At 49.1% G+C, this 25,807-nt stretch overlaps 1 protein-coding gene across 1 annotated transcript in view; it reads right to left on the reverse strand.

The window, feature by feature from the left end:
• The window catches only part of LOC144770517 (GTPase KRas-like), a 214,154-nt gene that overhangs the window by 53,819 nt on the left and 134,528 nt on the right, over positions 1-25,807 (reverse strand). Inside the window, exon 4 of the mRNA XM_078655099.1 lies at positions 22,051-22,210. Within this exon, the coding sequence (XP_078511225.1) occupies positions 22,051-22,210 (160 nt within the window). The remainder of the gene's footprint in view (positions 1-22,050; positions 22,211-25,807) is intronic.

The raw sequence follows: 25,807 nt of genomic DNA on the forward strand, positions 1-25,807 counted from the left end.
CTTCATTAGGGGTTGTCGAGGCTTCGAGCTCACAACTGGCTGTGGAGGCTTCGACCCCGTGGACACCTTCATGGGCGCGTCGTCGACCGTCCTGGGTGCGAACGCCTTCGGCGCCACTTTCGGCGGCAGCGTGAACTGGATTGGCGCCGAGGATTTTGGCGTCTTGGCAGCGGGCTTCGGGGTGGAAGTATCCTGCGGATTGACCGCGGAAGCCTTGTTCCTGATGCGTTGCAATGAGTCCGACACCTGCTTTGTGAAGGAGGCGGACGGTTTCGTCAACCCGACTGGCGTTCTCGGTCTACCAGCATGTGCAGACTCGAGCGCAGAACTTTTGGCCTTCTCCGGCCGATGTGCAGGAACTGGCGCTCTTGGATCACAGTGTCCTCCGTCCGTGACGACGGCCTTCGGCGCCGACAGCCTTGACAATTGGTCTTGGTGCCCCAGTCTTCGGCTCAACGCCCTTGAGCGATTTGGGCTCGACGCCCTTGAGCGACGTAACCGGATCGACAACCTTCTTCGGCTTCGGCTGCCCGACAGGTCGGAAGACGAGGAGGCGGCCAGAGCTACAGACGTCTTCTGTTTCGACGGCGTCTCTATCACTTTCGGTTTCGCCGAGACCGAAGCTTTCACTTTCGGTTTCGATTTTACCAATGGCGGTCCGCAGAAGTGTTCGTAGTCGGGCCCGTAGGCGAGACCGTGGATCGAGGTGTAAGGTCTTGGGTAAGGCCATGTGGCGATCCCTCGACCTGAGCCTTAGTGATTGTTCGATCGGGGCATAGCTCTTCACCTGAGCTATCTTCCGTGGCCCCATAGGCCTCATTGTCGTCTCCTACCTCGTTGACGACTTCTTCTGCATCGAGCACTTCTACATCTGCGTCGTAGTTGTAGTCGATCTCCTCCGTCGGAGTAGAAAGCGGCTCTCGAACTTCTTGCTCGTCCGCCTCGAAAATGTCCACCGGTGCCGGGGCCGTCTGCCGGGCCTCCTGGCGCGCCACGTGCCGAAGTCGAATCGTCTTCTTTGAGCGAAAACGGGAACAAGCCATACATTTGACTTCATCGTGATCCGGCGAGAGGCACTTGTTGCACACCGGGTGGACGTCGATGTGGGGATACTTCGATCCGCACACGGGACATTTCTTGAACGGGCTCCGTTCCATGATGTGTCGTCGAACGTCTGGTTGCGTTGATTGGGCCTCGAGTACCGAAGAGCCGCGCGACTCCTCAGGATGTCCGACTCGGGAACAGAGCCGGAACAGAGCTGGGCACCGAACGCAAAACAATACCGACGCTATATGAAAGGCCTTCGGGCCTAAGGAAAGTCTCTATCGATTCCGATCTTGAGTGATCAAATATGCATCCGAACCCAATGGCGGAAAAAAACAATCTGGGGATGGAGTCGATGCCCATGCGCACTGTAGTCCAGGGGAGGAGCCACCTATCTCGTGATACTTCGAAGACTCTTCCAGGACAACAATGTGCAATCATCCGGACCCAACACTAGGCGGCGATCTATGCTATAGATATGAATTCAGCAGCCCACTAGCTTATAACCCAGTCACGGAATACATTTATTCGGCTCCCCCTCAGACGTGGAATAACAGAAAGACACATTGTGAAGATGCTTGAAGCAGATCTTATTCTGAAGGCAAACATCTCGAGATGGCTATGCTTTAAGCTAGTTTGTGAGCTTCTAAAGTATGAATATTTTTATGTATACGTACTTTGGTTCTGTTGTACTTCGGACCTTACTTTTGCCTTATTACTTGTATGATGTTCTACAAAGTAAGCATTCTGGATTTCTGCTTGGACATCCACTTGCCTGGTAGTCTCAATTCTAATAGTGTGCCATTCTACTTTCTAAAAAATGAATAGGGTAGCGTACACTTCAATTTCTCAGTCATACGAGTACTATTTTTAAGCCCACTATTTCTTGCTTTTCTTACGTCTATTTTCTCAAGAGAAAATATATATATATATATATCAAGCAAAAAAGATGTTAATAATGAATTATGGGACATGTAGTATTGTGTAACAAAGGGTAGGGGAGGACAAGGATCAACTGTGATCCAGTAGGGCGTTGATTACCATTCAGAGAGAAGAGAATGGAAGGTCCGGCCGCAGTCGTAGCCCCATATATCAAGACAACAAGAGAGATGACTGGGCTGTTCCTAGGGGGAGAAAGAAAGAAGGAGAAGGTCACTAAGGTATAAGGGCTAGTGCTCAATGGAGGACCACCCCTGGGTATCAAATTTGTTGGATATAATGGCCTCACACACCCTTGAGAGTGTCATGCTTCATCATAGGCAATGCTCCTCGTCGGGCAGGCGGTGCAATGCCCGACGGGCTCACCTCAAAGAGGGGCTCTTTATCGGAGATCTTTTATCCAACTGCCTATGGGTGAAGTGGGGGTGAGGGGCCAGGACAGAGTAGATAGTGCGGGTGAGGATAAAATGTGGTACAAGGTACCCGAAAACAATTTTATTCTGGTGGTCCTCTACCACAATTAAAATCAAGGGCAGCCTGTGTTCATGGGAACTTTGGTTTCCCAGATTGGACCGGGGCTAAAGTGCAAGTGGTGTGGTCAACATGTTTCTCGCTTCTAGTACATTGACTGCGATTCTTCAGGACCTAGTAAAAAACTACAATCTACAAAACATGACCTAATGATTAGTATCAGTGTTAAATACAGCACATAAGTTGTACTACCTGTTTGATCCTGCTCTTGCCTAAAGAGGGGGAGACAAAGGAGAACATTACCACAGGTAAGTAACAACATGTGACCCTGTAGTGACCGTGAACACACTGTGAAAAAGTGACATACTAGTGGAGATAGTGACTAGTATGTGGTTAAAAACAAGTTAAAAAACTGGTAGCAGCAGTATCCATTAAAACTTAATCGCAGACCCAGGGGATCGGAAATACTGTTACTCACCTAAAGGTTAGAGTTATGGGGTGTCAACAGTACCCGGTGGGTCTGACATCAAGGGAGAAGCCATAGGGGTTGAGGCTGAGGAGGGATGGATAAGGGTGGGCTGGTATTAAAGTAAGTAGTAACCCTAGATACATGTTTTTCCAGTAGTTAGAGCCCCACCGTTGGCGTTGTATAGATGGTACACTTACTTTCTACTGCTTGTGTCAGGGCCAGTAATGCCTACCCATCTCACCGGGTCCGGATAGTGGAGAGCCGGTCGTGTATCTCCTCATTAAGTAGCAACCCGGGTGTGGTCTAAGAATCCCAAACAGGAAGTAGAACTCCCCGGTAGGTCATGTGCTTAAGGTGGTTGATCGGGCGGCCATGGAGTGGAGGGTAGTGTATAAAAAGTAAGTAAATATAGCCTGGGTTTTATCGCTATGTGGCAACGTTGTTTAGTGGTAAGCGAATTAGCCATATTCTGTCTGGTTTCTTAATCTGGCATTTGTTCAGTGTTGTTAGACAGATATTGTCACAGGAATTAACCATAGTCTCAAATATTGGGGCAAACCAGAGGAAGTACATTGAACTAGGCATAGGTCGCTAGGCAGATAAGGGATGTATATGTAGAGATGTGTTCACAGAGCGCTCCATGGAATATCCTCATTCAATCCCCGGCTATCTGTGGATAATCGGTGTATCCACCTCTGTTCCTTCAGGAAAAGATTGTGCTTGGATCTGTCTGGGGAGGTTTCAAGAACTAGCCAGGACAATGAGTCAGCCGTGTGGTTCTGTTCTAAGTAGTGTCTGCACATCTTAGTGTTTGTTTTCTTGCAACGGAAGTTGCTTCTATATTCAGAGATTCGGATTTTCACGGGGAGGGAGGTCATGCCCACGTATTGGAGACCGCATGGGCATCTCAATAAGTAGATGCAGTTGGGAGTGTTGCACTTCGTGTGACCCCGTAATTCCCAGCGGAAGGTGTCCGTCAGGAGGATAGTTTTGTATGTGCTGGTGAAGGGGCACACACTGCAGGAGCCGCACTGGTAGTGTCCCCGTACAGGCGGTAGTTGCCACAGAGTGGTTTGTTTAGGTGGCTCAGCCTTCTTTGGTCTAGTATGCACCAGAATATCCTTAATATTCCTTGACCTTTTAAAGGCAAATCTGGGTGTGGTAAGATTAAGGTCGCCCGTGTTCAGAATTTGCCAGTGTCGTTTGATTATCTTTTTGATTTCGTTTGAGGCAGGCGAAAAGGTGGTGACACAAGTAAGGAAATCTGCCTCCTCTGTCGTCCGGGTATTGTAGTCAAGGAGGGCACCCCTATGGTTGTTTTGTGCACGTTTGCGTGCCCCAGATATCTCTCTGGTGGGGTACCCTCTATCCCTCAGGTTTCTGGATAGTAGGGTGGACTCAGTTTTGTAATCTGGCAGGTTGGAACAGTTGCGCCTGACCCGCAGGAATTGTCCGAAAGGCAGGTTCAGTCTCAGGGCCTTAGGGTGGTGGCTGGTAAAATGGAGCAAACTGTTGCGGTCTGTTGGTTTGCGATACATGGTGGTATTGATTTTACCCCCCTCCAGTCTGACAGTGAGATCCAAGAAGGCAATTTTAGGTGCAGACGCCGTTATGGTGAAGTGGAGGTATTCGTTCAGCGTGTTTAGCCAACTGAAGAACTCTTTGTATAGATGTTCAGTGCCTGTCCAAAGTACCAGGATATCATCAATGAACCTCCTCCATAGTTTGATGTTAAGATGGTAGGGGTTCGCTGGCCCATTGATGTGTCTTTCTTCGTAGTCTGCCATGTAGAGGCAGGCTACCGAGGGGGCAAAAGTGCTGCCCATGGAAGTCCCCTGGGTCTGATGGTAATGCTGCCCTTTAAACTCGAAGTAGTTCTCCGTAAGGGCAAGGGTAGCACATTCCATAATGAAGGAAGGTGGCGTAGGAGAGCTCCAGTCTTCAGCACTGAGGATTCTCTCTATCACCCCTAGTGAGGCCCTCTGAGGGATGTTGGTATAGAGGGCCTCCACGTCTAGGGTGATGAGAAAATCAACCTGGATATCCCCCTGTAGATTATCCAGCAGGCGTAGGACATCAGTGGTGTCCTGGACGTAGGAAGGTATTCGTTTTACCAGCGGCTGTAGAAAGTGGTCACAAAACTGTGATAAAGGCTCTAGGACAGAGTCAATGCCTGATACAATCGGGCGTCCTGGTACAGGGGTGGTCCCCTTATGTATTTTAGGGAGGATGAGAAATAGGGGACCTTGGGTTCTTTTTTGGATAGAAAGTCAGCCTCCTTTTTAGAGATCCACTCCTGACATTCAGCAGACTCAACCAGCCCAGTGATAGCAGTTTTCAGGCGCTCAGTGGGGTTGATGGGATGGGGGTATAGTATCGCCTATCCCCTAGTTGTCTAAGACATTCAGTGTCATAGTCAGTGGTATCCATTAGGACTGTAGCCCCACCCTTGTCTGCCTGTTTAATAGTGATGGTCTGATCGTTGGCTAAGGAATCTAGCATCTGTCTTTCAGAATTAGAGAGGTTGTGGTGTTTCTTGCTCGGTCTCATAGACCCAATGTCTTTGAGCACAGCCTGCTCATACGTGAGGATTTCATTTGGGACCATCCCACTATGTGGGGTGAAGTTCGAAGGGTTATGGAGACCTGAGTCAGTTGGAATCTCTTGTGGTCTCCCATCAAAGAAAGCTCTTAACCTTGGATCTCACTGTCAGACTGGAGGGGGTAAAATCGATACCACCATGTATCGCAAACCAACAGACCGCAACAGTTTGCTCCATTTTACCAGCCACCACCCTAAGGCCCTGAGACTGAACCTGCCTTTCGGACAATTCCTGCGGGTCAGGCGCAACTGTTCCAACCTGCCAGATTACAAAACTGAGTCCTCCCTACTATCCAGAAACCTGAGGGATAGAGGGTACCCCACCAGAGAGATATCTAGGGCATGCAAATGTGCACAAAACAACCATAGGGGTGCCCTCCTTGAATACAATACCCGGATGACAGAGGAGGCAGATTTCCTTACTTGTGTCACCACCTTTTCGCCTGCCTCAAACGAAATCAAAAAGATAATCAAACGACACTGGCAAATTCTGAACACGGGCGACCTTAATCTTACCACACCCAGATTTGCCTTTAAAATGTCAAGGAATATTAAGGATATTCTGGTGCATACTAGACCAAAGAAGGCTGAGCCACCTAAACAAACCACTCTGTGGCAACTACCGCCTGTACAGGGACACTTCCAGTGCGGCTCCTGCAGTGTGTGCCCCATCACCAGCACATACAAAACTATCCTCCTGACGGACACCTTCCGCTGGGAATTACAGGGTCACACGAAGTGCAACACTCCCAACCGCATCTACTTAGAGATGCCCATGCGGTCTCCAATACGTGGGCATGACCTTCCGCCCCGTGAAAATCCGAATCTCTGAACATAGAAGCAACTTCCGTTGCAAGAAAACAAACACTAAGATGTGCAGACACTACTAAGAACAGAACCACACGGCGGACTCATTGTCCTGGCTAGTTCTTGAAACCTCCCCAGACAGATCCAAGCACAATCTTTTCCTGAAGGAACAGAGGTGGATACACCGATTATCCACAGATAGCCAGGGATTGAATGAGGATATTCCATGGAGCGCTCTGTGAACACGTCTCTGCATATACATCTGCCTAGCGACCTATGCCTAGTTCAATGTACTTCCTCTGGTTTGCCCCAATATTTGAGACTATGGTTAATTCCTGTGACGATATCTGTCTAACAACACTGAACAAATGCCAGATTAAGAGACCAATATGGCTAATTCGCTTACCACTGAACAACGTTGCCACATAGCGATAAAACCCAGGCTATATTTACTTACTTTTTATACACTACCCTCCACTCCATCATGGCCGTCCGATCAACCACCTTAGGCACATGACCTACCGGGGAGTTCTACTTCCTGTTTGGGAATCTTAGACCACACCCGGGTTGCTACTTAATGAGGAGAAACACGACCGGCTCTCCACTATCTGGACCCGGTGAGATGGGTAGGCATTACTGGCCCTGACACAAGCAGTAGAAAGTAAGTGTCCCATCTATACAACGCCAACGGTGGGGCTCTAACTGCTGGACAAACATGTATCTAGGGTTACTACTTACCTTAATACCAGCCCACCCTTATCCTTCCCTCCTCAGCCTCAACCCCTATGGCTTCTCCCTTGATGTCAGACCCACCGGGTACTGTTGACCCCCCATAACTCTAACCTTTAGGTGAGTAACAGTATTTCCGATCCCCTGGGTCTGCGATTAAGTTTTAATGGATACTGCTGCTACCAGTTTTTTAACTTGTTTTTAACCACATACTAGTCACTATCTCCACTAGTATGTCACTTTTTCACAGTGTGTTCACGGTCACTACAGGATCACATGTTACTTACCTGTGGTAATGTTCTCCTTTGTCTCCCCTCTTTAGGCAAGAGCAGGGTCAAACAGGTAGTACAACTTATGTGCTGTATTTAACACTGATACTAATCATTAGGTCATGTTTTGTAGATTGTAGTTTTTTACTAGGTCCTGAAGAATCGCAGTCAATGTACTAGAAGCGAGAAACATGTTGACCACACCACTTGCACTTTAGCCCCGGTCCAATCTGGGAAACCAAAGTTCCCATGAACATCGGCTGCCCTGGATTTTAATTGTGGTAGAGGACCACCAGAATAAAATTGTTTTCCGGTACCTTGTACCACATTTTATCCTCACCCATATTATCTACTCTGTCCTGGCCCCTCACCCCCACTTCACCCATAGGCAGTTGGATAAAAGATCTCCGATAAAGAGCCCCTCTTTGAGATGAGCCCGTCGGGCATTGCACCGCCTGCCCGACGAGGAGCATTGCCTATGATGAAGCATGACACTCGAAAGGGTGTGTGAGGCCATTATATCCAACAAATTAGATACCCCGGGGTGGTCCTCCATTGAGCACCAGTCCTTATACCTTAGTGACCTTCTCCTTCGTTCTTTCTCCCCCTATGAACAGCCCAGTCATCTCTTGTTGTCTTGACATGTAGTATTGTACCATATAGTCATGTGACAATGAAGTTATAAGCACCAGCACCTTGTAAAGTGAATATTCACCTGTGATCAAGGCAATGTCGCCGAAACGCGCCAGGATTGAAAGATACTGGTGTGCAGCCACTGCTGAATTAAATGCTCGTTGTATCCAGAACTGGGTTTTGGCACTTCTTTTTTGCTGGATTAAATAACAGCATTCTCAGTCCCGGTCAAGCCAAGGCCATTCCTGCAGGGTCAGGGCCCCACCACCCAAATGATGGAGGTTGTTGTATGGTTATATGTATACACATTATATACATGCATATTAAAATAATTGTGTTTTTTTAATCCGTTTCCCCAAACAGATTTATTCCCAATGACATGAGTGGAACATTAGGTCCAACAGGGGTGCCAGCATTAGGGAAAAGGTTTAGCACGGATTGATGTAACTTCCCATCAAAATATGAAAACATTCTTACTTCGAACATACACTTCACTTAGCTCCCCTAAAGAAGAGATGTCTGGTTCACAGCTGCAATGGTAGGGAATGTAAAGCAACAAATGTGTCATATTATGGTAATGTGCTTCATGTAATCTTTTAAAGCCTTTACATTAATAGACTGACCATAGGTGAATTATTGATCCAGTTGATTTGCTACATTATTTTGATGAAACAACTGCAACTCTTTATACCAAAAACTGTGCATCATGAATTCCGCAATAGGCATTTGTTAGACCAGTCATACTTAAGGTGGTATCCCCCAAACTTATCACCTGCATTAGGACTGTGTACTTCACCACTGCAAACCAGTGCAATAGTGCTTGTGGGCTCTCCTATAAATATCGTAAAATTGGTTACACCCAATTGGCACATTTAATTTACTTTTATGCCCCTAGTAAATTGTTCCTACATGTACCCAGGGCTGTAAATTAAATTGTACTAGTGGGCCTGCAGCACTTATTGTGCCACTCACTTAATTAGCCTTGCCAAACTGGTCTCAGGCCTGCCATTGTCAGCCGGTGTGCACAGTTTCAAACAACCACTTCCACCCGACATAATAAACCTTTTGACAGTATAAACCTTCCTTTTTAATACATATCAGCCACCGTAGGGCAGCGTACAGTGTATTTAAAAGTTGGACATGTACTGTTAAGTTTTATATATCTTGGTAGTGAAAAGCCCTTCAATTTGCTTTTTGCTACAGCAAGGCCTGCTTCCCTAATAGAACAACCGTTGGTTACTTTATCACATTTCAATTGGGAGCAGGTAAAAATGGCAACTTGAGTGTCTAAAGAACTTTATTTTAAAACCTTCTTTAATGGTAAAGGTAAATTTTAAGTCACAATTCTGAAAATGCCAGTGGTCTAAAGTTGAAATGTTCCTGTCCTTGTGCCTGCATCACACTACTAGCTGGAGCTGGCAGTCTGTGTCAACGTCTGGGAGTAATATACAAAGACCAAGAGGGAATAGGTGTTGGCAGGATGGGCCATCTGGCTTTATAGGGGGCAGTGTTGTCACCTACCACACTTTCAGATCACAAAGGCTCTGCATCAGCACAATCAAATGTACCACCAAACAAGCTGGGGCTAGGGCAGGGAGGCACGAAGTTACAGATACCTCGGTAGGGAAGGACTCTAGAAGTTTCTCCCACTTCAAAGTGGCACCAGGTATAAAAAGTGGACACTCAGACCAAACTCTTCAGTACCTACCTGGACCGGTTTAAGACTCTGAAGGATTGCTGTGCTGGAAGATGGGTTGCTACTCTGCTGCCTCAGTGAGAAGGACTGGACCTATATCTTGAACCAGGACCACCAGAGAGAGGGACTGGCCTCCTGGGCAGGGCCTCTGGTACAGTAAAGGCTCCAACGACCTTAAACCTAGATGCTACCAGCTGAGTCTTACCCCCTCGCCAGCCCACCCTAAAGTGGTAGCACCCCAGTTCTGGCCCCTTGAAAATGGGCCTGAAGGTGCACTGCCAGCCTAGCACAGGTCTTTTGGGCAGAACCAAAGCAACTCATCCCAGCTTCACATCAGAACAACAACTGTGCTACACATCCTCAGCGCAGGACCCATGCTGCTATTCTGAATCGCCAAAGCGTTACTCATCTTCAACACAGGACCTCGCTTTGCAGCCCCTAGTAACTTCTGCTGCATGACAGTCCACGGAGGACCTCACATCGCAACCCCACAGCTCATAGGAACAATCACTGTGCGATGCATACTCATTGTATGATTTTGCTCCACAACCAGGATTTACGGTACTTTGTCAGCAGGCCTAACTTGGTCACTGGTCGACTCCATCACAGTGGACTGAAGATGTGACTTTGTCCAGGTCCAGTGCTACCAGATAACCAGTTGGCATTTTGGGCTTTTATTTTTACTTAAACCTTTAAAATTGTATATCTCCGGTTTTAGTCACTGGATCGTTGTGGTTTTGGTGTCAATTAATCTATTAGAAAAAAAACCAATGTTTAAACAATTTTTTCGAAACTGGTTTTTTTTTGCCGCTTTATTACTGTTTGCATGCTGCATTCATATTTTACATATTGCCTTTGAGGTAAGCTTCTGTGGCAGGGTATCACAGGGTTAGATTGGGGTTTGTGTTTCACCCTGACAGGATTTGCTGTTGGAGTAAAGTTTCACCTCCGTCCATCAGTAACCCAATTTCTCGCTGTATTACTTAAATTTTTTTTTTTTTTTAACAGCAACCAGAAATGATTTGCCAAAAAGCAAATAAAGGTAGCAGGGTAAAAGCAAAGTAGCTGCTGGTAGTTTCGAGCGAGTTGGCATTTCAGAGCAGCCAAAATGCTTGTTCGGCATGGTAAACAGAGGGAGTGCGGTTTAATAAAGGTAAAGTAAAAATAGATCATTCCAAATGTAAAGCCTGCAACACACCGTATGGCAGTTCTTTGACAAAGTTCACTAATGTCCAGAAATACATGCAGTGTTTTTGTTTGAGGGTTCATTCGGACCCAGCATGAATAACGTCAAATGTGTACCATGATAAAAGAGAGTTATATCAAAATTGCGTATTAAAATTCATGCATAAAACCATAGAGCGCTTGCACCATCAGGATTCAAGCAAGCCGGGCCGACGACGCCTGAAATGGCAGAAACCGGTCCCCGGAAGCTTGTTTCCTTCCCAGTACAAGAATTGGCTTGGTAGTTTGGTTTGCCCTGTTCCCATCATGCACTGGGACAGTGTGAGAAGTTGGCCTGATGTGCAGTGCTCACTGTTCTAGTGATCACTATATATCAGTCCAAACAACCCTTATTGATGATTGGTTGTAAGTCAACCTTATAGACCAGCTATCCTAGTAGCATGGATACGAGCAGTCTAAGGCTAAGACTCTAGAGGGCGTGTTAAGCCAGCTGTTTTACCATCACATTACCCCTTGAACACCCAGTGAAAGGACACCACACAAGTTGTTATGAAAATAAACAGTGTATTTATTTATAACAAGACTACCCTGGCTCTTTATGAGACAGGGAGCTAAGCACACAACAAAACTCTTATAAAAATACTTAAGTTAGCACAGTATACACAAATGCCCGAGGGGCACGAAAAACCATATACTCTGAAAGTGGAATGCGAAATTACTAGCAGGTAAGTACAGTACTAATAGGCTTTGGAATCGCTAGGACTTGACTATGGAATCGTTAGATTACTTCTAGGAGGCCCAGGGGACTCGGGTGCAGTGTGTGCACTCTCACGCGGGATGCGGGACAAAGTCTATGATAGCTAGTAAAGTTAAAGTTAGTGTTCACGGGCGAACCCGACCTGGTAGGGAGAAAACGACAGTGGATCCTGACCCTTGGATAGTGAGGCTATGCTGGGGCACCGAAATGCCGAAGTTACCTAGCCCAGGGGCTGCAGCTGCATAGGTCTCAAAAGACGTCGGGAATCCTCGTAGACGAACCAGGAGCCTGGAAGAAAGATGCTGGCAGGCGACCAGTGAAGAGAGTTCGAAGTGATCCAAGCCTGGATCTCAAAGATGGATGATACCTGAAAACAGAGGGGACCAAGTTCGTGACTACTAGCCAGTAGTCAGGTGGCACCAGGAGGGCACCGGATGGTAGTCACCTCGGCTAGGTGAGTGGGCGACGCTGTGCTCTGCAGATCTCACGGACCAGGAGGCGTTGTCGGCGACCAGGATGGAGGGGCGAGCTGTCCCACGATGGATGAAGCTGTCGGCGTCGAAGGACCCAGGATTGGGCAACAAAGCCTTGGCTAATTCAAGCCCACGCGGTGGACTCAAAATGGCGTCTTGAGTGGACCAGGAGGGTCCGGGGTGCTCCTCTTCTGGAAGGGAGCAAGAGCCAGTCTGGAGCAACCAGACCAGCAGCAGTGATGTCGTCGGGCGTCGTTCGGAAAGGCCACAAGCCAGCGGGCTAATAGCCAAACAACGCGGTGAGCAGCAAAAAGCAGAAGGGCCCCACGCCGATCGTGGAGATGCTGGGGGGCTGCTCTTCGGTGCTGGAGCTGCTCAGGGTTGGGGCTTCTCGGACCGCAAAGCACTCGCCAGGAGATTACTCGGCGGGCTTGCTGTGAAGAAGTCGTGCAGTCTTGGCAATAGTCGGTCCCTTGAGGTCTCGTCGCACTCACAGTTCTCAGCTTGGCTGTAGAGGTGAGTAGAGGTCGGAGATGCCAGGGAAGCCGGGTCTTGTCGAGCTGGGCAGTCGGATTCCGGAGGAAGGACTTACAGCAGACCGCAGTGTTCTTAGGATGGTGCCTGCGGATGCAGGGTGACTACTCCTTAGTCACAAGGGAGAATCTTGAAGAAGAAATCTTGAAGTCCTTTCGCAGAAAGTCGTGTCTTGATTCCAAAGATGATCTAATTTGGAAGGGGGCCTGCTCCTACCTTTATCTGGGAAAAGGGGGCTGGCACGCGACTAAGTCCTGCCCTATGGGTGGGACCAGGAGGGGGTGGTCACACCCCTCTCCTTTGGCGGGCTTTCCCCAGGCCAGGGGCTGGAGTGCCCCTGGAACTGGTTTCAGCCGGCCTATGCACAGTGAGCACCGGGGTGCCACTTGCAGTCACCTTCCTCTGTAGCCCTGCCTACCTGGAATACACAAAACCCTGTCTGGGACGGTGCTGGCACCGCCCCTGGCAGGAAACCCTTTGTCCTTGCCTCCTGCTCTGGGAGGACTCCCAGCAGCAGGAGGGCAGACTTGTGTCTCGGTGGCAGCATCCATTTTGTGGATGCTAAGGCTCTGTCTGACTTTAACCGGGGTTACAGGTTACATACATGTCGTGTCCCTCTAGAAGGGTGGAATGCTAACCCCGTCGCCAGAATTGGCGAGGGGTTAGTATTCCAATTCGTATGACACCTTACTCGACATGTTTTGATAAAGCGATACCAGAGTTGGCATATAACCGCGAGGATTATAATGCACTTAAGAGTATATGGTATGCGATATCATGGAAACGGCTAAGGGATGGATCCCGAAAGCCGCAGACAGGCTCAGCTCATGCCAGAGCACCATCTCACACGATTCCAAGCACTCTGCCTTCAGGATTGTTAAGGCCTGCCATAGGAGTGACTGATAGGAGATCTGTGTGTCCATTTTAGGGTTAGATATAGGTATACTATATCTAAAGCAAAGGGTGATTACACCACCTTGCCCCAGCTGTCGTGCAGCCAGTTGTGTCAGTTTAGTTAGTCAGTCCAGGGGTGGCATAATACATGCTTCAGCCCCTGGGAGACTTCTGGGTGCACCTCAGCCCTGGGTACAGGGACTTAGAGAGGGCCCAGTGCCAATTCAGTACCTGAGTACAATTTGGATAGAGAGAACAGCTAGGCTGTGGGTCTGATTAGCAGGCCCACAGCCAGGGAAAGTCGTAAACCAGTGCAGCAAAAAGCAAAAATCTGGGTGATCATAGGATTGCAGACCCTACTCTCCTACATGACCCCCCCCAAACTTTGGGACAATAAACTAACCTTGACCAGGTGAGTCTTCTTGCTCTAAGTGGAAATACCTGGAGAGCCCATCAGCATTGCTGTGATCAGTACCAGGTCTATGCTCCACTGTAAAATCCATCCCCTGTAGGGAAATGGACCACCTAAGCAGTTTGGGGTTTTCACCCTTCATCTGATTTAGCCACAAGAGGGGCTTATGGTCGGTCTGAATGGTGAAGTGAGTGCCAAACAAGTAGGCCCTCAGCTTCTTCAGGGCCCAAACCACAGCAAAGGCCTCCCTCTCAATAGCTGACCAATTTTTCTCTCTGGGGGTCAGCCTCCTACTAATGAAAGCAATAGGCTGATCATTACCATCAAAATTCAGTTGAGACAGAACAGCTCCCACACCCAACTCAGAAGCATCTGTTTGGACAATGAATGGCTTGGAGTAATCTGGACTCTTAAGGATAGGTGCTGTGCACATGGCCTGCTTTAGGTCATTGAATGCTTTCTGACAGCTTGCTGTCCACTGAACTTTCTTTGGCATCTTTTTGCTTGTCAGGTCATTAAGAGGGGTCACTATGGACCCATAATTTCTGACAAACTTCCTATAGTACCCAGTCAGGCCCAAGAAAGCTCGAACCCGAGTCTGGGTGATTGGAGGAGCCCAGTCCTGCATGGCCTGTATTTTACTCTCCAATGGCTGAACCTGGCCTCCACCTACAAGGTGGCCCAGGTATACAACCTGTGTCTGCCCTATCTGGCACTTAGTGGCCTTGATAGTGAGGCCTGCCTTTTGCAGAGCCTCTAACACTTTCCTCAGGTGGACCAGGTGATCCTCCCAGGTGGAGCTAAAGACAGCAATATCGTCAAGATATGCTGCACAGAAGTCATCCAGCCCAGTGAGGACTTGATTCACCAACCTTTGGAAGGTGGGAGGTGCATTTTTCAAACCAAAGGGCATTACCACAAACTGATAATGCCCACCAGGGGTAGAAAATGCTGTCTTGGGTTTGGCCTCCTCAGCTAACCTGATTTGCCAATACCCAGCTGTCAAATCAAATGTACTTAAGAATTTGGCAGAAGCCAATTTATCTATAAGTTCATCTGCTCTTGGTTTTGGGTGGGCATCAGTCTTAGTGACTGCATTGAGGCCTCTGTAGTCTACGCAAAACCTCATCTCTTTCTTACCACCCTGGGTGTGAGGCTTTGGCACTAGAACTACTGGGCTAGCCCAAGGGCTATCTGAGGGCTCAATGACTCCCAGTTCCAACATGTTCTGCACTTCAGTTTTGATGCGGTCTCTAACATGATCAGGCTGTCTGTAGATTTTACTCTTGACAGGCAGACTGTCCCCAGTGTCAACATCATGGGTACACCAATCAGTTTGGCTGGGTGTTAGAGAGAACATATGTCTGAAGGATTGCAGAACTTGCCTGCAATCCTGTTGCTGATGCTCAGTGAGGCTGCCACAAAAGACAACACCATCTACTGACCCATCATCAGGATTCTGAGTGAGCAGGTCTGGGAGAGGGTCACTCTCTTCCTCCTGTCCCTCATCTGTGGCCATGAGCAAGCTCATGTCCTTCCTGTCAACATATGCCTTGAGCCTGTTTACATGGAGCACTCTGAGAGGGCTCCTGGGAGTTCCAAGGTCCACCAAGTAGGTAACCTCTCCCTTTTGCTCAATGATGGTGTGGGGCCCAGACCATTTGTCTTTCAGAGCTGCTGGGGCCACTGGCTCCAGCACCCACACCTTCTGTCCTGGCTGGTACACAGTCAGAACAGCCTTTTGGTCATGCCAAGCTTTTTGGAGTTCTTGGCTGGCCTCAAGGTTTTTAGATGCCTTTTCCATATACTCAGCCATCCTGGAGCGGAGACCAAGTACATAGTCCACTATGTTGGTTGCAGGCTTTTTGAGAGGTCTCTCCCATCCTTCCTTCACCAAACACAGGGGTTCTCTTACAGGATGCCCATACAGAAGCTCAAAAGGGCTGTAGCCAACCCCCTTCTGTGGGACCTCTCTGTAAGCAAACAAGAGGCAGGGGATCAGGACATCCCATCTTCTCCTAAGAGTTTCAGGTAGCCCATGAATCATTCCTTTGAGGGTCCTGTTGAATCTCTCAACAAGCCCATTGCATTGTGGGTGGTAGGGTGTGGTGAACTTGTAGTTCACACCACACTCCTTCCACATTGCAGTCAGATATCCTGACATGAAGTTTGTACCTCTGTCAGAAACAACCTCCTTAGGGAAGCCCACTCTGGAGAACACTCCAACTAGGGCCCTTGCCACTACAGGTGCTGTAGTGGTCGTAAGTGGAATAGCTTCAGGATACCTGGTGGCATGATCCACCACCACCAGTATAAACTTGTGCCCTGATGCTGTCTGGGGTTCCATTGGACCAACAATGTCAATCCCCACTCTTTCAAAGGGGACCCCCACCACAGGTAGTGGTATGAGGGGGGCCTTTGTTGTGCCACCTGACTTACCACTGGCTTGGCAAGTGACACAGGAGCGACAAAACTCCTTGGTATTCTCATTCATGTGGGGCCAGTGAAAGTGTGAGACAAGTCTGTCCCAAGTCTTTGTCTGACCTAAATGACCTGCAAGGGGAATCTCATGGGCCAAGGTGAGAAGGAAACCTCTCAGAGACAAGGGGATGACCAGCCTCCTGGTTGCACCAGGCTTGGGGTCTCTTGACTCAGAGTACAGGAGTCCATCTTCCCAGTATACCCTGTGGGCACCTGTGGCATTCCCTGCAGCCTCAGCAGCAGCCTGCTGTCTGAGGGGTTCAAGGGAAGGGCAGTCTAACTGTGCCTTCCCCAGGTCTGCTCTGGAGGGTCCCCCTGAGCCCAGAAACTCAACTTGATCAAGTTCAAGCTCTTTAGGCTCAGTTTCCCTCAGCTCTCTCAGATCAGCCTCCTCAGAGACTTGATCCTCAACCTGGGGCAAGGGGGAAGGCAAAGCCTTAACCCTACTGCTCTTCTTGGAAGGTGTCTGGTCCATACTTTCAGGATCCAGCACCTGTTCAGTGGGGCATCTTCTGGCCTGTGACCTAGTCACAGCAAGCACATGTGCTGGCAAGCCTAACATCTCCATGTGAGTCCTCTGCTCCACTTCTGACCATAAGGATGACTCCAAATCATTGCCCAACAAACAATGAACTGGGAGGTCTGAACTGACTACAACTTTCTTTTGACCCTTCACTCCACCCCAGGAGAAAGCCACAATCGCCATACTATGACTGGTAGTGACGTTGCTGGCATTGGTCACCAGGAAATCTGTACCTGGCATGATCTGTCCAGGGTCCACAAAGTTAGGTGTCACCATGGTGACACTGGCACAAGTGTCCCTATAGGCCTGAGCCATCTTGCCATTAATCAAAGGTGTCTGCCTGTATTTGCCCAAAGTATTGGGACTTAGATCAGGGGACATATCCCCTGTACAGACAAGGACAGCCTGAGTGAGTGTGCCAACTAAGTTGTCAGACCCCTCAGTTCCCAAGGTTAACCCAACTAATGCCTTGGGAGGTACACTACCACTACTGACTGTACTAGGGGGTGCAGTTGCCTTAGGGGCTGTAGTGGCAGGAGTTTGTCCTCCTCTTTTGGTGCACTCACTAAACCAGTGAGACTTACTTTTGCAGTACTGGCACCACCTCTTTGACTGGCCTTCTTGAGTCTTCTTCTTCTGGGAAGCCTGACCCCCACCCTCTTTGGTTTGTTGGGGACCTGGTGAAGACTTCTGGTCATTTTGTTCACTCTTAACATTACCCTTCTGGTCTGCTTTCTTCTGACCACCCTGGTTCTGGTTCTGGTTCTGCTTGATCCTTGTCCTGACCCATTTGTCTGCCTTCTTTCCCAATTCTTGGGGAGAGGTCAGATCTGAATCAACAAGGTGCTGGTGCAACAACTGGTTCTGACAATTATTTAAAATGTGTTCTCTCATCATCAGATTATACAATCCTGTGTAATCAGTAACCTTGCTACCCAGCAACCAGCCCTCCAAAGCCTTAGTGGCACAATCCACAAAGTCAGACCAGTCCTGAGACTGAGTTTTCTGGGTGTCTCTGAACAGCAACCTGTACTGCTCAGTGGTTAAACCAAACCCATCAACCAGTGCATTTTTCAGGACCTAGTAATCATTAGCATCCTCCACTCTTGTAGTGAGGAGCTTATCTCTACCTTTACCATCAAAGGAGAGCCACAGTATAGCTGCCCACTGACTTCGGGGAATGCACTGCACAGTGCAGGCCCTCTCCAAAGCAGCCATCCATTTCTGGATGTCATCCCCTTGCTTAAAGGGGGGGCACTATCTTAGTCAGGTGTTTAGTATCTAAACCCTTCTCTCCATCTCTTGGGAGATTGCTGCCACCAGTGGGAGCTAACCCACTCATCTGCTGCTCTCTAGCCAAGGCAAGCTTCTCTTTGGCCAGGGCAATTTCTTCCCTTTCAATCCTCAGAGTAGCCTGTCTCATCCTAGCTTCATGCTCCATTCTCTGAGGGGAAGTCAATCTCCTCTGGGGAGAGTTCCTTCTCCTCTGAGAAGAGGCATTAGAGTGCAGAGATCTATTGGAGTCCCTAGAAAGAGATCCATCTCTCCTAACTCCAAGGTTAGGCCTACTTAGGGTCAGTACTGGGGGTCCCCCAGATCCTAGCCCAAGCAAGTCTAAGTTGGCCCTAGTTAGCCTTCTGACTACCTCAAGACCTTTGTCTACCTCGTCCCCAGAGAGTTCCTCTTGATCCTCCTCCTCAACTGCATTGGCAATGTTGGGGAGGTCTGGATCCCCAGAGGTACCCTCTAAGGCTGGCATATTCCCATCTAGCTGAGAAAGCTTTCTCGCATCATAAGTCTCTAAGAGACCTATTAAAAAGGGAATGGTGGGGTTAGACCCCTGTTTCAGTTTCCTGGAGGTACACACTTGTCTCATCTCCTGAAAACTGAGAGCTGCATATCTTGATTTGACCTGTGGAGGGTCAACATCCACAAGGGGAGTCTCAGTAGATTCTCCTTGGGTAGACATGCTTTTTCTAGTGAGGTGTAAGTGGTGCACTTACCTACACTATATGTTTGCCTACTGATCCCTTGCTAGAGTTGTAGTTTAGGGTGTGCTAGGCCCTAGGAGCTACAACAGCTGGTTCAGTAGAACTCAGAGTATTCTAAGCTAAGTTATATGTACCTTTAGTACCTATGTGATCTTTCACAAGATATTCTTAGGATATGTGTGGTAAAACAACAGCAAGCTCAAATCCCAACCGCTGCTCACCAATGTGAGAAGTTGGCCTGATGTGCAGTGCTCACTGTTCTAGTGATCACTATATATCAGTCCAAACAACCCTTATTGATGATTGGTTGTAAGTCAACCTTATAGACCAGCTATCCTAGCAGCATGGATACGAGCAGTCTAAGGCTAAGACTCTAGAGGGCGTGTTAAGCCAGCTGTTTTACCATCACATTACCCCTTGAACACCCAGTGAAAGGACACCACACAAGTTGTTATGAAAATAAACAGTGTATTTATTTATAACAAGACTACCCTGGCTCTTTATGAGACAGGGAGCTAAGCACACAACAAAACTCTTATAAAAATACTTAAGTTAGCACAGTATACACAAATGCCCGAGGGGCACGAAAAACCATATACTCTGAAAGTGGAATGCGAAATTACTAGCAGGTAAGTACAGTACTAATAGGCTTTGGAATCGCTAGGACTTGACTATGGAATCGTTAGATTACTTCTAGGAGGCCCAGGGGACTCGGGTGCAGAGTGTGCACTCTCACGCGGGATGCGGGACAAAGTCTATGATAGCTAGTAAAGTTAAAGTTAGTGTTCACGGGCGAACCCGACCTGGTAGGGAGAAAGCGACAGTGGATCCTGACCCTTGGATAGTGAGGCTATGCTGGGGCACCGAAATGCCGAAGTTACCTAGCCCAGGGGCTGCAGCTGCATAGGTCTCAAAAGACGTCGGGAATCCTCGTAGACGAACCAGGAGCCTGGAAGAAAGATGCTGGCAGGCGACCAGTGAAGAGAGTTCGAAGTGATCCAAGCCTGGATCTCGAAGATGGATGATACCTGAAAGCAGAGGGGACCAAGTTTGTGACTACTAGCCAGTAGTCAGGTGGCACCGGGAGGGCACCGGATGGTAGTCACCTCGGCTAGGTGAGTGGGCGACGCTGTGCTCTGCAGATCTCACGGACCAGGAGGCGTTGTCGGCGACCAGGATGGAGGGGCGAGCTGTCCCACGATGGATGAAGCCGTCGGCGTCGAAGGACCCAGGATTGGGCAACAAAGCCTTGGCTAATTCAAGCCCACGCAGTGGACTCAAAATGGCGTCTTGAGTGGACCAGGAGGGTCCGGGGTGCTCCTCTTCTGGAAGGGAGCAAGAGCCAGTCTGGAGCAACCAGACCAGCAGCAGTGATGTCGTCGGGCGTCGTTCAGAAGGCCACAAGCCAGCGGGCTAGTAGCCAAACAACGCGGTGAGCAGCAAAAAGCAGAAGGGCCCCACGCCGATCGTTGAGATGCTGGGGGGCTGCTCTTCGGTGCTGGAGCTGCTCAGGGTTGGGGCTTCTCGGACCCCAAAGCACTCGCCAGGAGATAACTCGGCGGGCTTGCTGTGAAGAAGTCGTGCAGTCTTGGCAATAGTCGGTCCCTTGAGGTCTCGTCGCACTCACAGTTCTCAGCTTGGCTGTAGAGGTGAGTAGAGGTCGGAGGTGCCAGGGAAGCCGGGTCTTGTCGAGCTGGGCAGTCGGATTCCGGAGGAAGGACTTACAGCAGACCGCAGTGTTCTTAGGATGGTGCCTGCGGATGCAGGGTGACTACTCCTTAGTCACAAGGGAGAATCTTGAAGAAGAAATCTTGAAGTCCTTTCGCAGAAAGTCGTGTCTTGATTCCAAAGATGATCTAATTTGGAAGGGGGCCTGCTCCTACCTTTATCTGGGAAAAGGGGGCTGGCACGCGACTAAGTCCTGCCCTATGGGTGGGACCAGGAGGGGGGTGGTTACACCCCTCTCCTTTGGCGGGCTTTTCCCTGGAGTGCCCCTGGAACTGGTTTCAGCCGGCCTATGCACAGTGAGCACCGGGGTGCCACTTGCAGTCACCTTCCTCTGTAGCCCTGCCTACCTGGAATACACAAAACCCTGTCTGGGACGGTGCTGGCACCGCCCCTGGCAGGAAACCCTTTGTCCTTGCCTCCTGCTCTGGGAGGACTCCCAGCAGCAGGAGGGCAGACTTGTGTCTCGGTGGCAGCATCCATTTTGTGGATGCTAAGGCTCTGTCTGACTTTAACCGGGGTTACAGGTTACATACATGTCGTGTCCCTCTAGAAGGGTGGAATGCTAACCCCGTCGCCAGAATTGGCGAGGGGTTAGTATTCCAATTCGTATGACACCTTACTCGACATGTTTTGATAAAGCGATACCAGAGTTGGCATATAACCGCGAGGATTATAATGCACTTAAGAGTATATGGTATGCGATATCATGGAAACGGCTAAGGGATGGATCCCGAAAGCCGCAGACAGGCTCAGCTCATGCCAGAGCACCATCTCACACGATTCCAAGCACTCTGCCTTCAGGATTGTTAAGGCCTGCCATAGGAGTGACTGATAGGAGATCTGTGTGTCCATTTTAGGGTTAGATATAGGTATACTATATCTAAAGCAAAGGGTGATTACACCACCTTGCCCCAGCTGTCGTGCAGCCAGTTGTGTCAGTTTAGTTAGTCAGTCCAGGGGTGGCATAATACATGCTTCAGCCCCTGGGAGACTTCTGGGTGCACCTCAGCCCTGGGTACAGGGACTTAGAGAGGGCCCAGTGCCAATTCAGTACCTGAGTACAATTTGGATAGAGAGAACAGCTAGGCTGTGGGTCTGATTAGCAGGCCCACAGCCAGGGAAAGTCGTAAACCAGTGCAGCAAAAAGCAAAAATCTGGGTGATCATAGGATTGCAGACCCTACTCTCCTACAGACAGGAACAGACTAATTTGCATATAGCCAAGTTCTGAGCTGGGATGGTGCAGTGAGCTAAAAAACGGTGATGGATCAAGCCCTGATCTTTGGACTGGGTAAGAGTGGTCTGCTTAATTCAGGCACTCTGTTCATCACCACCCCCTTTTCTGAAACATTTTTAACCACAAGCGCATTAGTGACCATGCTCATAAAGTATGGCAGTTACATTATGATACCCACTTGTCTTGTTTTGGCAGAGGTCTCAATGAAGGGAATTCCATAGCTCTTTGCCAGCTCCTGTGCCTGTTTTGTATCGACAGTCCTTGAGGGCAGGTCACATTTGTTGCCCACTAATACCATTGGGACATCATCAGAGTCCTTGACTCGATTGATCTGCTCCCTGAAGGAAGGAATAGACAGAAGAAAAAAGGCTGAAGACATTCTCTGATACAATGTACAAGGATTATGTGTTACAAGAGTCCGAAATTCAGTGTGCAAAGATGAACTTGAAAAATTTGACCAGGCTCTGAAAACTGTGGCACAAGGAGCGAAATCCACTAAAAGCCAGAATGAAATAAAGATACTGATCAAGTTCCTCCTCACAATGACTTGGGTGGTCCTGGAGACTCCATAAGCCATGTGACCATATATTAAAGTTTTTTTTTTTTTTATTGCAAAGAAGATTTCAGCAGCCTGTATACAGTCACTATTGAAGTTGCCCATAAACATACGTAACATTATTCACTGGAACAACTCCGAATACACCACAGTCCGTAACCTTACAAACCATCTTGAAAAAACTGCCTCAAAAAACTCTGCAACGAACTGACCCATAATAAAAAGACTCCACTCTAGGTGCGATAATGACGAAAAAATGAGCTTGTCTCACTTTCATACCTCACACCTATCGACAAGTCGGACCACCATTTCATAATCTTTAATATCAAGACACCTCAGATCCCACCCAGCCAACAAACCTACACACTGGGCTAGGAACATCAAACATCCCAATATCGAAATTGGAATCCAGGATATGTGCCCAACCACAGTATTAGCCTTTCTATCACACAGTTGAGGACGTCACCGCCCACTAAAGTACAGCGATGACTGATGTTACTGACCAAGTGCCACCACGCAAACTAAAACCCAATCCAAATCATGGTTCAACTCAGATCGTAATGAGGAGATAACTAAGAGTCAGAAAGGATATGGAAACGAAACCCCTCTACAGTGCACCTTTTACTCCTAAGAACTGCACGGTTTTCCTATAAGAAAGGCATCTTTAGAGAAAAAGCCACTTTCTTTTGCAACCCACTTGACCGTGCAAAGAACAGACCCAGGGAGCTCTTCAACATAATTAAACAAACTATTCGTACCTCTGAGTCGCCGGCTCCGTCCTGATGTCATCCACGGAATTGACACCAATGTAGCCATACAAGACCCCCTCAGCGTGTTTTTTTGGAAACATATTTTATTCGGTTTTTTATCATCATACAATTCAAAATACAATCCACACCCTTGTAGTCATCAAAAATGTCTCCATATTATCACCCAACTAACCCCGGATCCCTCCCTCTCCTGGCTGTTGGTGTGGGCACATTCCAAATGTATATATCAGCGCATAATATCAGTCATACAGGTAACGTTCAGTATACAATGCACATATGAAGTATCACATGTATTGTTCACATACATTAATCCTCATCATTCACTTGCGAATCCCGCCTCCCATGCCCTAGCCAATTCCAGAGCTTTTTCATTATCAGCTCGTTTGGCCTGTCGTAATCTAATGAAGCTCTCACTGCTGGCCCATTTTCAAAGTTCAGTTCTCCACCTCTTACTCGACGGTCCATCTCTTGATTTCCAGGGCCAGGTGATTTCCCGCTTAGCCAATAATAACCCCAGGTCAATATATTTGCCAGTTATTTTAGTTTTGGTTGTGTGTGGGAACCAGTGTAGCAGGCATACTGCCATATCATAATATAACTGTCTGTCAGTTATGTCATTTAGGAGTTCCCCAACCTCAGCCCAGTATTGTCCCAAAAACAGGCAGGAGACCCCCTCAGCGTGATGACGTCAGTTTTCTTCCTTTCCCCGTCCCAATGCGGATCAGGAGTTGAGTGGTTCTTCTGGCCTGTTTCCAGGCCCTTTTTATGCCTTTTCGCGTTTGGAACAGTGTGCAGATGCCTGCGGGCCTCAAATCGTGTGTGTCCTGTACGTGGCAGATGTCGGCGACAGATCCACATGAGATCTGTATGTGGTGCTTTGGTGAGCACCACAACTCCGTCGAATGCGATGCCTGCCGGCAGTTGAAGTCAACGTCCCTGCGGGAACAGCGGATGAAGCTGCCCGGATGTCCCGATTGGGGTCCTCGTGGCACCGGCTTCCTTCCCCAGTGGAAGGCTCCAAAAGATGCAGTTCTTCCTCCGACACCGAGGTCTCTGATCGACACAGGTCCTGGAGTCGGTCCCATGGACGTCGAAAGCCTGCCTCAGGTAAGCACCAGAAGAAGTCACGGAGGTAATCGACTTCGCACAAGCATGACAGAGGGCCGCCGCTCCCAGTCTTCACCAGACGCTAGCCCTCAGGAGGAGACCCCCCCCATATCAACCATTTCCTGGTGCTGGGGCGACTCGGACCCAGATGCAGGCCTATTATAGGGCTCTGCTTTCCATCTTTGGGTCAGCCCCGCTCCCTGGTGTGCCTTCGGGCCCCGCACAGGGAGTAGGGACTCAGGTCGGGGGTTCACACTTTGCGCCGACCAAGTGCCTCGACTCCGGTCCTAGAGTCGCTGCAACGTCGAGACATGGCCCGGATGGGCCTCCCACTTAGACGTCAAGCCCTCCTGACAAGTCTTCGCACAGTCCTGCTGGGCTCCCTGTGTCATCGCTGGATGTGGCTGCAGCGCGGAGTTCGACTCGACTTCGTTCCTGCCTGGAGGTTCTGGCCTTGGTGGAGGTCGAATCAACGCCGGCCCGGCACTGGGTGGACGAGCCTTTGCAGTGATCCGATGCAGTCTTGACATCGGTAGACGCCGGTTCAGGCCTCGGTTGTCCCTCTGTTGGAGGATGTGATCCCAGTGGGCTCCCCGCCAAAACAGGTGTTCCCAAGCGCCATGGAGCAAAATCCCATGGGGCACTGGCCGGCTCATTTCGTTGCGGGGTCTCAGAGGACTTGTTGTCTCCCCCTCGGATGGTCACGGAGGCCAGCGTTGACTTTGCGAGGGTGGTTAGCAGGGCTGCACATGTCTAACAAAAATGCAGCCTCCCTCTGTCTTCCCGCCTTCGGATCCTTTGTCGGATCTTCTTCACTGGGCTCAGTGGCTGTGGAGCATCTTTTGCCCTTTGGCAGGTCATTATATGATGTCCTTCTGGGGACTTGGGACAGATCCTCGTCTGGTGACCCCGTGGCTCGTGCTGTGAAGCACTGCCATCGACCAGCTCCAGATGACCCTGCCTGGGTGTTCCTTCATCCTAGGGCTCATGGACTTGTAGTCCAGGCTGCGCTTCCTTCCTCTCCTCCACCGTCGCTTCCTCTCACTCAGGAGTCTTGGTGGTCGGAGTCGTGTGGCTGCAATGTTTTTGCGTCCACCAGCTCTGGCCTTCGATCCCTAAACACGATCTGCATGTTTGCTCGGCTGCCCTTTGGGACTCAGTTGAGCTACTCCTTCACTCTTTGCCGGAGGGCCCTCGTGCGGACCTGCTCCAGCTTGTTCGGGATGGCTGCGACATGGCGCAGTTTACCATCCGGTCAGCCATGGACACCACTGATGCAGTGGATCGGGCTATGGCCAGCTCAGTTGTACTACGTCACCATGCTTGGCTACGCGATGGCGTTTTCCCCGAAAATATTCGGGAGCGTCTCAGAATTGTCCTTTGATGGGGCTCATTTGTTTGATGACCATGCCAAATCGGCAGTCCAGTGTCTCTTCAGGATTTCATTGACTTTCAGGGTTTTAGTCCCCTATGGTTGATCTGTGTTTTCACGACACAGGTGG

The sequence above is a fragment of the Lissotriton helveticus genome, chromosome 7 (genome assembly GCF_964261635.1).
Source record: "Lissotriton helveticus chromosome 7, aLisHel1.1, whole genome shotgun sequence".
Lineage (NCBI taxonomy): Eukaryota > Metazoa > Chordata > Amphibia > Caudata > Salamandridae > Lissotriton > Lissotriton helveticus.